Source organism: Ammospiza nelsoni, chromosome 18 (genome assembly GCF_027579445.1).
Source record: "Ammospiza nelsoni isolate bAmmNel1 chromosome 18, bAmmNel1.pri, whole genome shotgun sequence".
Lineage (NCBI taxonomy): Eukaryota > Metazoa > Chordata > Aves > Passeriformes > Passerellidae > Ammospiza > Ammospiza nelsoni.
Genome location: NC_080650.1, coordinates 174,231 through 190,963, shown reverse-complemented (window position 1 = coordinate 190,963; position 16,733 = coordinate 174,231). Strand labels below are relative to the sequence as shown.

Genomic DNA, 16,733 nt, shown 5'->3' with positions numbered 1-16,733 from the left:
GGTGCCCTGGTCTGCTTGATAAGGTGGTGTTCGGTCATAGATTGGATTCGATGGTCTCAGAGCTCTTTTCCCAACCGCATGGATTCTGCGATTCCCACCCTGCCTCCCAGGCTTTCCCCTCGAGCTTCACGGGCGCAGCCTGAGGTTGATGCCCGCTTTGTGCCGCAGGTCCTCGCACTGCCTTGAGCCCCTCAGCCTCCGCTGGGGCTCCAAAGCAGCGCGGTGGACACCAGGATTTGTTTCGGTTTTGTTTTTAAGCTCCTCGAGCCCGCTCCGGCGGAGCCCGCCGCTCCCCGCCCGCCTCGGGCCCTCAGCGCGCCGTGCTGCACTTTCGTCAGGCCGCGCCCATGGCTCCACCGTCCCGCCGGGCCTCGACCGTTGTCAGTGAGCGCGTAGTGTCCTCGCCGGTACCGCGGAGTCACGTTATCCTCGGATTTAACATTCGGGCTGCCGGAACTTGATTCGAATCTGCCGTCGCCAAAAGCCAGCCCGTCCCTGCGCCTCCAGCGGAAGCGGAAGCGTTGCCATTTTGTTTCGGGTGATGGCAGCTGTGGTGCTCTGCGGCCGGGGGCTTTAGCGCGGGCCTGGCCGTGCGGGGACTCGCTGCTCGGACAGTCGGTGCTCCTGCAAGCCGCCTCAGCCTCGCTGCGCTCTCCGGTGATGTACGGAGGGCTCGGAGGGTCTCGACGGACTGCAGAAGAAGCAGGCCCGCCGCCCCTAATGTTGTTGTCAGGCGGGGGAACGGTGCCCGGCCCCCCCGGAGGAGGTGGAGGTGGAGGCGGGAGTAGCCGTGTGGAGCTGCTGGTGTTCGGCTATGCCTGCAAGCTGTTTCGGGATGATGAGAAGGCTCAGTACCAGGAGCAGGGGCGACACCTTATTCCTTGGATGGGAGACCCCAAGATCATGATCGATAGGTCGGTGTAACACAACCCCCAGACTGTGCTGCGAGATCTCCTGTGATAGCCTCTTTCTGTTCCCCCCCTTGTGCTGTGGGCAGTGAGGGCGGGGGTTGAGCAGACGGCTCGCTCTGGCAGGTGCGTCGGGATCTTCCGTGGCGAGGCTGGCGGCAGCTGCTCCCGGCACAGCGCTCCGAGGGTGCTCTGGGAACGCTGCAGGCCCCCCCGTCTGCGGGAACTTGGGGTTTCCCGCTCTCGCAGCGCTGGGAGATCCCGCTCCTCCTGGCAGTCAGCGTGCATGGGTCTTTCTGCTCCGCTTGTCAAGGCAGGTTCGGCAGGGTGGAGAGTGGGAATGATCTGTTCCTTTTCAGTGCAAACCACAAACATCCTCTTTTTTTCACTTGGAATCCAAGGGAGCCTGATTGTCGGAGTATTTATTAGGCACATTGTGTGTTCTGTAGGTGAGAATGGGGCAGTGTTGGGAGTGCAAAGGTGTTTATCCATCTTAAAGAAAATGGGGATTTCCTGTTTCTCGTACGTAATCTGGCTGCAGGCTGTTGATGGGACACCCCAAAAGTAGTTCTTGGTCTCTTTACTTTTCCTGGTGCCATGATTTACTGCATCAGACAGAATGGATTTGATTTTGGGTGCTTGCTCTTGAAATATTATGTCAGGGCTGGCTTCTTGGTTGTTCTGCCGTAGGTCCAGGTTCGTGGCCGCACAGAGTAATAGAATCTGCTTTGATGTTTCTTCTGGTCTCTTGAGTTGTTTCAGCATTGCAGGGTGGGATTTGGAAATAAACTCATTCAGAAAGGGTTACCTGAATGTTTTTTTGGACAAAGTAAAGATGAGAGGTCAGGTTGGTTATGTTTGAGTGGAGCACTGAAGGAATAATTACAAGTTGTGGCTGACCCTGAAAACCTCAGTGGGAAAGATGGAAGGATTTTGCTTTGAAAAGGGTCACATAACATACTATAGATATTTGTTCCCTCAGTTTCATCACCGCTTTAGTGCTAGACAGGATTTTCTTATTTTGACTTAAAACCATATTTGTTTTGGAAAAATGTCAGTAGGGGAAGGTCTTTTGATTGCCTTCCATAGGACTGGAGAAAAAAGAAAGTGCCCTTGCACTGTTTTGGTGCTTACTCCATTAGTGATCATCGTCATTGAAATAAATTTGTTAAATTGACATAGACATGAAGGCAGGACAAAGCAACCAGAAATATTTGTAGTTTTGTTTCGTTTCTCACTTACACAGCAGTGGAAGTGTTGTGTTGCACACTTCTAAAAAATCAAAAATAATAACTAAAATAATTACTGTGATTGATTTCATTCATAGGTAGAGGCGGATTTTGGGGTGCTCTGCAGCAGAGCCCTGTTCACAGGTGTTACAGAAATTGTAGGGAGCAAACACTAAGTATGTGCATGTCTGTGCACACATACTGAAATACCAAATAACGGTACATTTGTGAGTTAAGGCAGCTTGCAATTGCTAATCTTATAAACTCCTTTGGAAGCTTAGATTCCTTTTATCTCCAGCAGCAGGAAGTCTTCATTTTCACCATTTTGAGAAAAGCACATTGCTATGCGAAGACTTGGGTTCAGATTTTCCTGTGGACAGAGCTTGATTAACCAGAACTATGTTTCATTTGCTTTTTGCTATAAGAATATTTACTTTCTTTGTTTTTGGTCTAGCAAGTTGGCACAAGTCAAGAGTTGTGTGTGGGAAGACACCTCAGCGGAGTCAAGCTTACTGTCACTTTACTTTCCAATCAGTTTCTCTTACTGATGCGTAAACATTATCCCAGTGCAGTGCTTTTCCTGCAAATAAAGTGATTTCGTAGTAGAAAGGAACTGTACATCTTTGATCTTTGCCGATTTTGCGGTGAACCTCCTTAAATTGCATGTTTATGTTACTGTTCCTATGTATGTGTGTCTCTCTATCACATAACCCAGAACTTATTTCCTCAGCCAAATGGCTAGGGGCCGAGCCTAGCCATGATTTTACCTCCAATGGACGCAAGTTTCTATGGTGAAGATTTCTCCTGAGAGTTCGGGACTAGCAGAAAGAAGCGAGGAAATTTCGACCGTTTGGTTCTTACGGATAGGTATTTATGTACTCGGGTTTGTGTGAATGTAAGCTATTTGACTTTCCAGAAAAACGTATTTTGCAAGTGGCATTGATTGGTTGGTTGAAGCACGTACGGTAAGAGCTGTTAAGGAAGTGGATCTCATTTAAACTATTAAAGGATACCTTTGGCTTTAATTGTAATAATTTATTAGTTTCTTTGAGAGGAATTTAGACTATTAAACAAATTTTCAATAGTTGGTGACAAATGATTAGCAAAATTAATTGTAACTTCTAAAAGGGAGTATGCATTAACATATAAGTTGTTTTTTTTTTTTCATTTTTATTGGGTAAGTATTTAAGTAGTCGCATAAACCCAAGCCCTAAGTTCTTTGCATTGACCAGCTGTTTCATCCTGCAGGTATGATGGGCGTGGTCACCTGCATGACCTTTCTGAATATGATGCTGAGTATTCCACCTGGAACAGAGATTATCAATTGTCCGAAGAGGAGGCTAGAATAGAAGCCCTCTGTGATGAAGAGAGGTATTTAGCCTTGCATACGGACTTGCTTGAGGAGGAGGCAAGGCAAGGTATTGCTCAAGGAATAACATGGTTATTTATAAAAGCAGGTTTAAATAAATTATTATGAAACTAAATTTACTCCTAATTTTATACTCTCTTTTTCTGATATTATCTTGACAGTACCCAGTGGATTTGAAAAGCAGGAGTCTCTGCATATGTGAGAGGACTCCAGGATAGTTTAACTGTAGATCCACAGAGAAATTGCCCACATTCTGAGGGCAGACTGGGATTTCAGACCCCCCCAAAATAAACACATTCTTCTTCATTTTTAGTGTTGTTTAAAGGAAATTCTGTGCTTTTATATGCATAATTGCATTAGAATGTCTTAATCCACAGCCTGTGTCTCTTCGAGAAGAAATAAATGGTCAGCATGTGTACATATTTGTTTTTCTGTTCCATTTTTAATGACAGCTAAAGTGATCAGGAGAAAAGTTCTTATTTAAAAACTAAAGTAAGAAATATTACTTTTTAAAAAATAAATTAGCTTCTGAACATGTTCTAATGTTGGCAATCGTATTGTTGTTCAAGAGGAGGAATATAAAAGACTCAGTGAAGCTTTGGCAGAGGATGGTACCTATAATGCAGTGGGATTCCGTTATGGCAGTGATTATTATGACCCTTCAGAACCCACTGAAGAGGAGGAGCATCAGCCTGCAAGACAAAGAGGTATGGGGTTAAAATAACAAGGGTTCATTGAAAGGGGGGACATAGCACTTCTGTCTTGCAGTTGAGTGTTTAAAATATATGTGCTATTAAAAAGCAGTTAAAAATTCTGAGAACATTTCATCAGTCTTTATGGTACTCCATTACTGAGTTTTTGAAGACTTTGTTCTCTTTGAGCTTAAAAATGTTTTCCTGCTATGGCACAGTCAGTACTGCAGTAGTCGGGGAATTTAACTCTGCTGTCATGCCGATTCTTAACAGAAAAAAATAGTAATTCCTTACATTGGCTGTCTGCTAACACTGTGTTTCTCAGTCAAGATGAAAAATATCACTGCAAGCATAAAATAATAATTTATAAGAATGTAAATTTCTAAGTTCTGCTTTTGTCATCTTAATTGCTATAAATGAGTCTGTCTTCAGCTTAGTGTGCCCTGCTCCATGACCTCAAAAATACAGAATTCAGTTGTCATGTTGTCATCTATAATTCTAGTAACTTCATATTTTTGTCATACATTCTTTAGGAAGGTTTCAAATGTTGTTGAACTATGTCTTAGTAAAGTGAGGATTGTTTAATTAACAATTGGGTTGCTCAATTATATCTTGGTGGGTTACTGTGATATGTGGTTTTTTCACTCCAAGTTGCAGTGCAAGATCATTTTAGGTGCTAAAGTTTATTTAGTGTTTTTTGCTGTGTCTGAGAGATTGTGTACTTTTGTACTGAAGCAGAATTGATTGTCTTTTCTGGGGTTTAATTAATTTGTTTAAGACCCTATAACCACATACTGTTAGCTGGAGCTGCTGCCAAAAGAAACAGTATATTCTTCTTGTCTGTGGCTCTTTCCTTCTTTCTTGGCTGCTAAAATTTCTCTGTACCTTTGTGGAGTTAAACTATTTGAGTTCATTACAAAAAAACAAAACAAAACCAAACTCACTAGAAAGTAACCAAAAAAGTGAATTCCCCTTGTTGCATGGTTTGTCCTCAGTAATCATTGGGACATCTCATTCCTTACGAGGTTGTTCTGTTTCCACAGCTCCCATGGTCAGGTGTTCCTGCACTTGTTCTAATCTGTCAGGGGAAAAGGGGAATACAATTTCTCTTAAGGCTAGTGGAATAGATAATACTATAAGATCCTTAAGAAGTAAACTTTTAACTTCAATTATTATAAAAATCTGTAAAGCAAAGTATTTTCAGAGGAATATTTCTGCTATATCAAATAGTGGACTGTAATACATGTTATTCTTTTAAACCATATTTAAATGTCTTCAGTATAAATGCAGTTTATATAGCTGCATTTGATTAGTTCCTTGATTGCACATCATTTTAGAAATATTTTATTTCAAAAAATTTTAAGCATTTGTGTACTTTGTTTTTTTCCTAAATACTTTGTTCTGGCATTTCTTGCAGAAATGGCTCAGACAGAAAATACAGAGGAAAATGAGGAACCTTTTGTTGCCCCTCCAGGACTGAATGTACCCGCTGATGTGGAACTGGTATGTGTGCATGTAATGCAGCCTACACTTCTGCCAGCTTTTGAGCAGTTGATGGTGCTCTGTTTGGTGGTTGGGTTCATTTTTTTTTCAATTTACTTTTAGTGTGGTACATTTTAAATTATTCTGATGTAGTAAGTTAATTTCAGGTGTTCTGTTGTGAACTCTTGAGTTCCGTGAACACCCTTGAATCTTCTTTTTCACACTGAAATGATTGCTGTGCTTATGCTAAGTGCATTTGGTATCACTTGTGATATTATTTTAGCTAATGCAGAGAAGAGGCAGTTGTTCTTGGAATGAATGCTTGCTGAGATGTAAGATTCAACATTCCAAACATAAAGGACCATTAAACTAAAAGTTTGCTTGTATTCAAGAATTCTTTTCTAGAATCTTTTTAATTGGGTCCCAGTCTGAAGGGGTTTGGAACTGATCAATTGTTAATGCTGTATATAAAACTAGCATATTCGAAGAGAAAAACAGTAATTTATTTCTAGCAAAGTCTGAAATACCTTGAAAGTATTAGAACATAGAAGCGCCTTCCTTCATGTGATGTTGCTAGAATTTGCTGTGTTCTGTAGACTTAATTGGACTTGTGTATTGTTCTTGAAGGGAGCTGAACAGACACCTGCATGAGTACAGGTCTAATTATAGGGGTTTTCAATGTATTTCAAGTTTCATAAAAGATGCTGGAAAATCAGGTCATATTCTTTCTTGTATAACTGTGGTCATGAAAGTGTTAATTTAGTTGTGGGCTCAGCTTGGTATTCTCACCTTGATGACGTTGGCCAGTGAAGACTCAGAACATGCCTTTAGAATAACTAATACTGAGCACAGAGTATTTGTGTGTTTCTATTTTTCATTAACTTTTATTTAAAGAACCTTGAGTTTTCAGAGAAAAGGTTCTTATTTTGCATTTTGAAACTGTTTCCAAAACTTACCTGCTGGTGAAAGAGTGTTGATTTAGATAGCTGCCTGGCTTGAGGTTTTTTCTGAAATTTAGGCTGTATTTCCATTTACATTGCCTAGTGTAGTGTGGGGCTTACTAAAGTAATTTCTCAGTCAGCTGTTGGACTCCAGTATATTCACATAAACAGAAAGCAAATAGAGGTGTATTTGGTTTTGATTAAAATAAAAATAAACCCAGCAAGCATCAAAATGTCTAGACAGCAGCTCTGAAAGCAGCGTATACTTAACCTTGGATTGGGAATTGTGAGAATTTTTTTTGTAAGCCTTGATTTGTTGTTGCTGTTCTATTCAAGTCATTCAGCTTTACCATGGAAGATATTTATTCTGTTTAAATTTAAGAAATTTGAGAATCAGCTTGCTAGACTGGGAAACTTTGCTCCCAGTCTGCAAGGTGCAGTTCAATAAAGACACATACTTTATATCTCCTGTAATAGAGATGGATGCAAAGTGGAAATATTTGGTGAAGACAAGCCAGGCAGCAAAAAAAACAACTATGGAATGTTCAGTGTATGGGAGCTCCAATTGCAGCAGTAATATCATTCTGGAGTTTAGAATGGAAGAGCTGTGAGAAGCAGGTCAAAGGTCTTCCACTGCTTTAAAGTGATAATGGGCAAAGATGGTTGTTCTTCACCGGGGCACTTTAAGAAGTCTGTGGATGCTCTTGAAGTGGCCTGTTAGAGGAAATTTCTGCTTAATAACTTCTGAGGAGAGATAGAGAAAAACTTGATACATGATGTGAAATTGATAATGCACAAAATGTTACAAGTTTAAGAACCTCATTGCCTCTCATTAAAGCAATATTTGCTGTGGTTTTAGCAGGACAAATAAAACTTGAAACAGCCAGTTATTTTTCATATTGAACATGTCCTGTTAAAGGATCCAATTGGCAGAAAACAGCTTTTAAAATTGGACTGTTTGATAGTATTCAGATTTTTCCCTACATGGAGCAAAAATGCAGAGCTAAACCAAATTAATGTGACACTCCAGTCTTCATAGGCACACAGATTGTTTTTTTTTACAGTTTACTGAGTACAAGATGAAACAGCTGAGTATGAGATTAAAAGCAGTGACTAATGTTCATTCATTCTTTAACTGTACTCCTGTTCTCTTCACATCTTGGGTTTCATATCACGCTGCTCCCTAGGGATTTCTGGAGTGAAAAAGCAAGGATGCTGCTAAACTTTATTTACTTTATCTTTTGCTTTATTGCTGGAGCTTTCAATGACTCTTAAGGGAATGGACGTGGGAATTGTAGTTTGGATGCTGGTCTTGAGAGGCAACATGTTCTTCCCAAACAAATATGAAGTAAGAAATTTCTAGTTAGGGAGCAATATTTGTGCATTCAGAAATAACAGAATTAAGGACAGCTTGTGGGAAGGAAACCGTGCATGTTGAGTGTTGAGAGCACCTTGAGATATTGTAACACCAAGGTCATCCAGGATCTGTTGCCCTCTTCAGTTTGGTGTTCAATGCAGAAACAGCTGTGCTGGTAAAAGAAGAGTATCTTGCAAAAGGAATGGATTGAGCAGCTGAGGAAGTTTGGGACTGTTTTGGTTATTTTTTTAGGGCTGATGTACTATCACTAGTTTTAAGTGATTATGAAACTTAAGTTGCTAAAGAAAGCCGAGAAGGACAGGGAACTACTTTCTGATTCCCTTTGGAGTTTTAAAACACTGTACAAGCTGCTTATGAAAATACAAATATGTCTTATTTTACTTTCACAGCCACCAACGGCAAAAATGCATGCAATCATTGAACGAACTGCAAACTTTGTTTGCAAGCAGGGAGCCCAGTTTGAGATCATGCTGAAAGCCAAGCAAGCACGCAACTCCCAGTTTGACTTTCTGCGGTTTGATCACTACCTCAATCCCTACTACAAATTCATCCAGAAGGCCATGAAGGAAGGACGCTATGCGGCTCCTTCGGAAAGTAAAGCTGACGAGAAAAAACGTGAGTTTTTCTTTGGGAAATGCTGGCTTCAGGATGGGAGTCAGTGAAACAGATGCTGGTCATTTTGTTAGAATAGCCGCGTTTTTCTGGAATTCCACTGCAGCTGAGATTGATGTGATGATTCAAAATTTTGCTTACATTGGAGATTTAAAAGAAAAAAATATTGTTTGTGGAAACTTTCAGCTACAGGAGCTGCTATGATGTGGAAGTTTTAGAAACAATCATATAGCTCAAGTCCAACCGAAGGTTGGTCTGTCTATTTAGGGTTCAGTTTTATTGATGTTGGGCAATATCTTGGATCTATGCTTTTGTGACTAAGCTGATGTATATGAATGATGCTTTCCTAAGAATTCATGCTTGTCCTGTATCATCATTCTCCCCCAAAGCAAGGTCATAGCAAACCCAAATAAAATTCAGACTTTGCTTTTATTTAGACTCGAAAGTCAAATCTGAGGAAGATGATGATGATGATGATGATGACGATGATGGAAATTATCTTCATCCAAGTCTTTTTGCATCTAAAAAATGCAGTAGGCTTGAAGAGCTCATGAAGGTACTTGACATTATTAAAATTACCTTTTTATCTTGTAAAACACCTGATTCATGAACACAAAAATTCTAATATGCAGGTGCTCAGGTCTTTTATGGACAGATGTCTGGGGTTCTTTTTGGACTGTAATTTAAGTCTGTTTTGGTAAACTTTTGAGTTACCTTTTCTCTAGTACACAATTTGTTATTTTTACATTTCCAAGGAATTAGATTTCTGTTTCTGATGCCCTCTGGTATTGAGGGCACCACTCAAGGATTTATCCTACAGAACCTGTGTTGAAGCAAAGAGATTAAGGTATTTAATGGCTTCTGTATATAAGCTGAGAGAGATATCTTTTTCTTCTTAGGTTTTAGTAGATAAAATGTTGACATGAAATAACAGTTCCAGCAAATAAATAGTTCACCAGAATTTGCACTCATTACATGTAAATTTTGCTAAATGTTAGTTGTTTTTATTTTCTGAGACTGAGCAGCAATGGAATAATAGGAGTGACAGACAGTTGTATGTATCTGAGGCTTTCAGAGGAATGGCTGTGATGCTGTCTGATATTTAGACAAGGCAGGTTTTGTGCCTTATCCCAGACATGGCAGTCATTGGCTAACAGTAATAACCATTTTTTTTTCTGTCATTAATTTCTGTTTACATGGAAATGATTTTGTCTTGTTTTTTACTTATTTTCAAATACATTGATTCGGATGTGAGAGCTACAAAAACAGTAACTTCAGGGTTTGCACATAATTACTGATGTCTATTAACATAGATAAATTTGCTTTCCCAAATATGTTGATGCTACTGTTCTTAAAATATGTACTTCCAATTTTAATCTTTTTTCCTACTTCAAAATACTTTCAGCCTTTGAAGGTGGTAGACCCTGATCACCCCCTTGCAGCACTGGTGCGCAAAGCACAATCAGATAATAATTCATCTACGCCACAGTCAACAGACGGGGCAGCTGTGCAGACATCACAGGCAGAATATTCCTCTGATTGTAAGTGCTTTGTGAGGAGGCAGCTGGTGGTGTGTTTTGATGAATTGTGTGTGGATGCTGGTGGGAAGAGAATAAGTTTGGCTTCATGCTTCATCCTGTGTGTTAGTTCTTTTGCAATCTCCTGAATTTTTGAAGTTCTGTTCTGAGTATCTGTTGAGTGGCAGCTCAGGGAAACCAGGAATGGTGTGGGGTGGTGAGCAGGCAGGAGGCCAAGTCTCCAGTCTGAGAGTACATTTAGAACAATCCCCTTATTATTATATTATTTTGTTCTTGCAGATTTTGTAAATTCTGATACTTAAAAAGATAGTCAAGCTTAAATGAGTTTGTGTGCCTCTTAATTCTTTTCAGCTTTCAGAATTCTGAAAGTCCTTGATTCCTTAAATGTAGAAATGCAACTTACCCTTTAATTTATGGGACTGACAATATGACGCTACTGAGATATAAGAAAATTTGTAGTGAAGCCTTCGCTACAGTAGAGTTTCATGTTATTATACATTTGTAAGTAATGACCAGTGTGGTGCTGATTGAGTTCTTGGTTTTTCAGCAGCGTTGCTGCAGTTCAGTTATCACCATAATAACTGAGTTGATTTTTATGCATCATAGATTCAGAACCCCCAAAGGATTACAGGTGTTGTCAGTGTAATGTGTATATGCAAGGAAGTAATTTGTATTTAAAACTGTACCATAAGGGAATCTTAAAATCAAAGTAAGATTTCTGTGAAGAAATTGAAAATCACCTGTTATTTCAAGAAAGAAAAAAATCAGAATAAGTATCTTAATAGAACAGAGCTAGTCAGCTTTTTGATTACTTTCATGTCAGGTTTGAACCTAAACGTATATGATAGAAACTGGGAGATTATAATTTAGTACCAAAACTAGGTCAATTTGCAACTCCTCTCCCTGCTTTTAAAACTTAACAGAACTTTATTCTGTTCTCATTACAATTTATTCTTTGAAGAAAGTAAATACTGCCACATGAGAATGTTTATGAAACTTTTAAGATAATAATTCATTGAAATCTAGTCCATTGATTAAACCTTGCTTCTAGAAGTGCAAACTCTTACTGTAATTAATTTGAAATATTGTATCGCCTATATATGTCTCCTATATATAATATTATATATATTATATATATCTATAATATAGGGCTTTAATATGTGTATAGTGATTCTAGTGGTTTAGTTTGTTAATGCTAATTTTGAATATATGCACATTTCCTTCTTAATGAAAACATAGTTTTAATGAAGTTAAATTGCCAGACATGAGTTAGATTAGGAAGGGTGATTTCATACTAGCTCCTTTTTAAATATGCCTACTCTAGTTCACTTCTGTATTCACATCTATGACCCTCAGTACATTTGCATTCTGTCCCATCATCTACATATTTCTTACTCATCCTAAATTTGTTAATGTCAGCCTTTCCTTTTTTGCCTTGTGTTTGGTTGTTTTTTTTTTTACACAAGAAATGAGATGCCATTTCATAGTGTGTTGTGTGAATCCGGATTCTCAGTGTGTTTGTATTAATGTAATAGTGCATTGCGTTGGGTGGTTTTCGTCTAATTAGAAGTTGTTCTTAAATGTGTCTTTGTAGCAACTGTGGCAGCCATGTATTACAGCTACTACATGCTCCCGGATGGCACCTATTGCCTGGCGCCTCCACCGCCGGGAATTGATGTTGCTGCCTACTACAGCACTCTGCCCCCAGGGGTGACTGTGTCCAGCACTACCGGGGTAGCGACGGTTCCTCCCCCTCCCGGTACCACACCCCCGCCTCCCCCGGACACAACTGACAGCGCCAGTGGCTTGGCTTCCACCACGACATCTACAAGGTACCTCGGACAGATTTGCTTGTTGATTGGGGGAGTCGTGTTCCTGTACTTCAATATGGAGTGCTTAGCAAGAGTTCTGTTATTGAATCAAGCTATTTTAACAGCACGATGAACAAAGAGAGCAAACATCTCTGTATTGTTTGTTCAGGGATTTTTGTTGACTTTGTTTTGGTTTTTGTTTATTTAGGGGTTTGGGTTTGGTTTTTGGGGTTTTTTTTGTTAAAGCAAAACTCTGAAAGATTTTTGTTCTATTTTAAAAAACATTTACTTGTGATGTTTTCAGCACAATTGCTCCAGTGGTTGCCATTATACCTCCACCTCCAGATATCCAGCCTGTTATTGACAAGCTAGCTGAGTATGTTGCTAGGAATGGGGTAAAATTTGAAACTAGTGTTCGTGCCAAGAATGATCTCAGGTAAGAGAAAATATTGTTTAAACTGCTATTTCAAAAGCTAAGGTTTTAATTTTTTAAGATATTAAATTGCAGGACATGCAGGTTTTGAGAAGAGGAGTATTATTGTTTGCTTTTTTGTTTAATTGAAATTTAGGGACATACTTAATGGCAATGGGAAAGCATTATGGCTCAAGTTATCAAAACAACCAACCTGTGAAAAATGTCTCTAGTAAGCATCCTCTGAATTCGTATCCTCTGAAGTTTAGGATTAAGTAAGAGTGCTTCTAAACATCAAATAACAATCCATTTGCTAGAGAAGACTAGATGGTAAGGAATTGTTAGTATTAGCTGTGTTCATGTGCATCTTCACATGCTCAGTTTTCTTTCAACAGGTTTGAATTCCTGCAACCATGGCACCAGTATAATGCATATTATGAATTTAAAAAACAGTTCTTCCTTCAAAAAGAGAGTGGTGACAATTGCCAGGTACATGTATTTTTATACATACTTCTATTAAAAATGCAGTAAATGTGAGAAAAGGACTTACCAGTTGTCATACCATGAGATATTTTAAAAGTGAAACGCTAAATTAGGAAGAAATTGATCAGCAAAGGATGTGAATGATTTTTTTAGTTTTTTAGTTTTGTACAGCATTAAAGTAAGGATCTGTGAGGTGGTGTGATATTTAATTCTTGCTTTTTACTATATGCCAGTCCACTGTGGCTGTAATATAAAATGACAACCTGAAAATCTTCTGGCTTTCTATACGAGGGAAAATATGCTTTGTGTAGGTTTAGAGCTTTGTAGGATTGTGATTAGTGTTCTGCTGTCAGAAGGGTTAGCTATGGCTTTTAACCCCCATACCTTCCCATATGCCTCGACCTTCTTTGTACAACAGTAGCACAGAGGCTAGAGGAGCTTTCTGACATGCCTTTTTCTGAGGCAGGTTTTGTTAGTGTCCAGTCATGACTGCAACAATACTGGAGCTTCAGAATCTCACAGCAGTTTCCTACTTGCTTTGCTTCTTCTAGTCCATGTTATTAGAAAGTGGTAGCCAGACTTGGCAGCCATGTTTTTAACTATTCTCATGTTAGATAATTAGATTGTTCTCTTACTGAAAAGAAAATTGCAAATAATATCAGAACTACATTATCTGATGTTAACTTTTCATGGGAAAGAGCTATTTTTTTTTTAGGCCCTATGTCATTTGTCATCTCAAGGCTTAGATTGGGGAGCCTTAAACTGAAGAAGGTAGGCCTGTGGGTAAACTCCTCGGAATTGCTTTGTGGAAAATGAAGAAATTCAATAATGGTTGCTGTTTGGAACACTTGTGTTGGATGTTTTGTTTTAATAGTGAAAAAATGTTTTGGAAACACTATTTATAAAGATAAGCCATGGTAAATATGATCTTACTCAGGTGATAAATTACAACCAAAATTGTCCTGTGCTACAATGCTGACTGTTGTTCTATAAAGTGTTATTTGCAAACCAGTGGGTTGAATTCATAATACTTACATAATTAATAAGGACTTGTTAACATGTAGTTGGGGGGAAATTGTACACTAACCAAAGCATTATAGTGTAAAGGATTCATTTTAAATGTTCAAATGAGTACAGCTAAAAAGAAACTGAAACTGGTTTAAGTCCCTTGGGGTCAAGCATAGCAATGCATATTTTTGTACTGCATGGCTTTGTAGATAATACCATTCTCTTCAGTTTCTTAAAATAATGACTTTGATATTATCTTTATGCTCTAGTAATGTATGTATAGGCAACTAATGCAACTGATGCTTTTCCTTTTGGCCATTAAAATTAATAAGAAACCATACTACTGACTTCAGTAAATACAGGGTGAAGTGCTTGATTTCTTTGTGCTTTTCCCCTTTGAGGACCTTCAGAAATCAGTTCTGTTGGTCAGGGAATGGCTGCAGGGAAGATCTGCTAAATGTCTCAGTTTCAATGTCATGTATGCTTAACAGCCAGAGCAACCAAACTCTTGGTTGACTATGTTGAATTACTTAATGTTATCACACGACTCACTGTGCAAATACTTTGAATGTTCTATAATATCCTTCTTGAATTTTTTTTGATGTGAGTTAGGAATCATGCTGAATGTTTCAGTCGTGTAATGGTAGAACCAGTAATGCTTTACCTCCTTGAAAATCTCAGCACATCTGTTGTGACAAAAAAATCTTGCTAGGCCCAGTGTTCTTCAGCAGAATGTTGGAACAAATCAAACATTATCCCTGTGAAATCTGATTCTGCGAAAAATTTACATGCAGTTGTACATAAGGAAAAAGTGTCACAAGCTTTCACCCTCTCCCTTGGAATTGACTTTATGGATTTGGTTTGGGACCCTGGAAATCAAGACCTAAATAAATATACAAAAGAAGTACATGCTTTTAGGGTCTAATTTTAAAAATACGGTTTTAAAGCAGTTTTGGCAGAAGTGTGTCAGCTGAAGAACATTTTTTTTTTTTTGCTGTAAAATAACATGTTCTTACTGTAGGTCTGGAGGTTTTACAACCTGTGGGTTGACATGGGGCGGAGTTATGGTCATGAGTGCTGACTGATATAAAATCACCTGTAGTGTGATTGACTGATAATGTGATTTTTCAAATGGCTGACAAAACTGCAGCTCCACAGACATTGTATTAATGATTTCATAAGTATCCTGTTAGTAATTCTGCTCATTTCTTTTGAAAAGGGAGTGTCTTCTTCTGAAGATGTTCCAGCAGACACTGCCAATGATACACCGAGTGAGACTCAATTTGCAGATGAACATGCACCTGAAGATGCATCTGAGCCAAGTGCTAAGGGAATTCCAGGAACTAAAAAGGATATTCCTTCTAAAGCTGTCAGTGATGGTAAACTGGTGAAAGGTATGGAAACATGATTTATTTGGCATGAAAATATTTCATAACATATACATAAAAAAAGAAAAGAAGGTAGGGAAAAGAATTTCATCATGTGAAAAATGCGTTTTCACTGCAGGCATCAAAAAAGTCTGCAATAAGTAATTTGCTTGCTTTCATATTTCTTTCTTATCAGTTTATGGTCTGACACAATAAATTGTTTTACTTCAGTTTTGTGCAGAGTTGAAGGCTTTCATCAGTGATGCCAGTAAAATCTTTTTTTGTTATTTTCAACTTGACAGCTATAAGTTTTGTGGAAGAGTGGAATCATTCATTCTGAAGAAAAGCAGTGGTCTTATTTGAAAGGATACATGTGGAGGATGCATTGTTGCTCATTCTTCCCGTGTTGTTGTGCATTAGTTATGCTGGAAGAAAAGGCCCTTTTCTTTTCTAAATGAAATGTTTTTACTCTTGCAGTCATGGCAGCAGAGGGACAGAATGGGAAGATCTCTCTGGAAGCCACTCAAAGCTAGCTAGCACACTATTAGTGTCCTGAGTTACAGAAATTATTGTTTATATCTGGGAGCTGATTTATTGTCCTGTCAGGAGAAGATATGTTAAAAATTCTTATTTTCAGTAAAACTTTAAAATGTGCATCTGTTAACTGGAACTGAAAGCCACTGTAAAAAACAAATAGAAAAAGCACTCTTTAACTGGGTTTCCATGAATGGAAACTTCCTTCCTGCCGCCTGAGTGGCTTACCTAATTACTGATAATTTTATCTATTCCCTGTGGTTCCTTGGAATTCTCTCTTCTTGCTTCTCACTGTGCTCGCATTTCCTCCACAACGAGCAAACACTGGGCTCTTTGCTGTGGCTGTCTGACTCTCCAGACTGCAGTTTCTTCTCTGAGCAGCTTGAGTAGCTTCCTTGGAGAAGGAACAATCTTCCCTGCCTTCAAAGATGCCTTATTAAGAGCTGCAATGTACACCAAGAAATATGTATTGTTTCTGTAGTCCTGCTATTAATAAGTGGCAAACTGGAGCCTGGACTTTAATAGTAGTAATCTGCTCAAATTTACATAATGGAATATAACCAATGAGTCATTTTGTGGCAATCTGATTCCTATAAACTTATTTTCGTTTCCTTTAATATGGTACAAATCCCACTTTATTATAACCTAAATGCGGTACTTGCCTCCAAGACAGACATAGCATCCATACTAGACTTTTCTTCTGCCTCTGAGGAAATAGAATCCCATTTTAGGATTTGTTCAATCCCATTAAAAAATTGGAAATCACAGTTACCTCTTCTCTTGGAATTCTGGAGTTCTTTGTTTCTGAGTCTATTTCCTTACCCTGTTATTACCAGAATCAAAGCTTATCTTTTGTAAACTGGTATGTAATTTAATTACTGTATTTAAATTTCCCTAATTGCAATTTCATAGGGCATATATGCAAGAAGCATCTTGAGGAACATAAGTATTGCAGCAGACAGTACAGTA

The 16,733-nt window shown here is 38.8% G+C and overlaps 1 protein-coding gene across 5 annotated transcripts in view; it reads left to right on the top strand.

Moving 5' to 3' along the window:
- Positions 1-572: 572 nt before the first annotated feature.
- The window catches only part of SFSWAP (splicing factor SWAP), a 36,415-nt gene continuing 20,254 nt past the window's right edge, over positions 573-16,733 (top strand). For 2 of the 5 annotated variants that reach the window (XR_009419666.1, XM_059484904.1), the window contains exons 1-11: positions 573-914; positions 3,386-3,555; positions 4,076-4,213; positions 5,616-5,701; positions 8,389-8,614; positions 9,049-9,167; positions 10,017-10,152; positions 11,744-11,981; positions 12,265-12,396; positions 12,768-12,861; positions 15,083-15,257. Coding sequence is in view for 4 of the 5 variants with exons in the window: in XM_059484904.1 (XP_059340887.1) it covers positions 661-914; positions 3,386-3,555; positions 4,076-4,213; positions 5,616-5,701; positions 8,389-8,614; positions 9,049-9,167; positions 10,017-10,152; positions 11,744-11,981; positions 12,265-12,396; positions 12,768-12,861; positions 15,083-15,257 (1,768 nt within the window). In the remaining variant the exon portion in view is untranslated. Of the gene's footprint in view, positions 915-2,867; positions 3,556-4,075; positions 4,214-5,615; positions 5,702-8,388; positions 8,615-9,048; positions 9,168-10,016; positions 10,153-11,743; positions 11,982-12,264; positions 12,397-12,767; positions 12,862-15,082; positions 15,258-16,733 lie in introns of all 5 variants that reach the window. The other 3 variants (XM_059484903.1, XM_059484905.1, XM_059484906.1) reach the window with 3 other exon arrangements.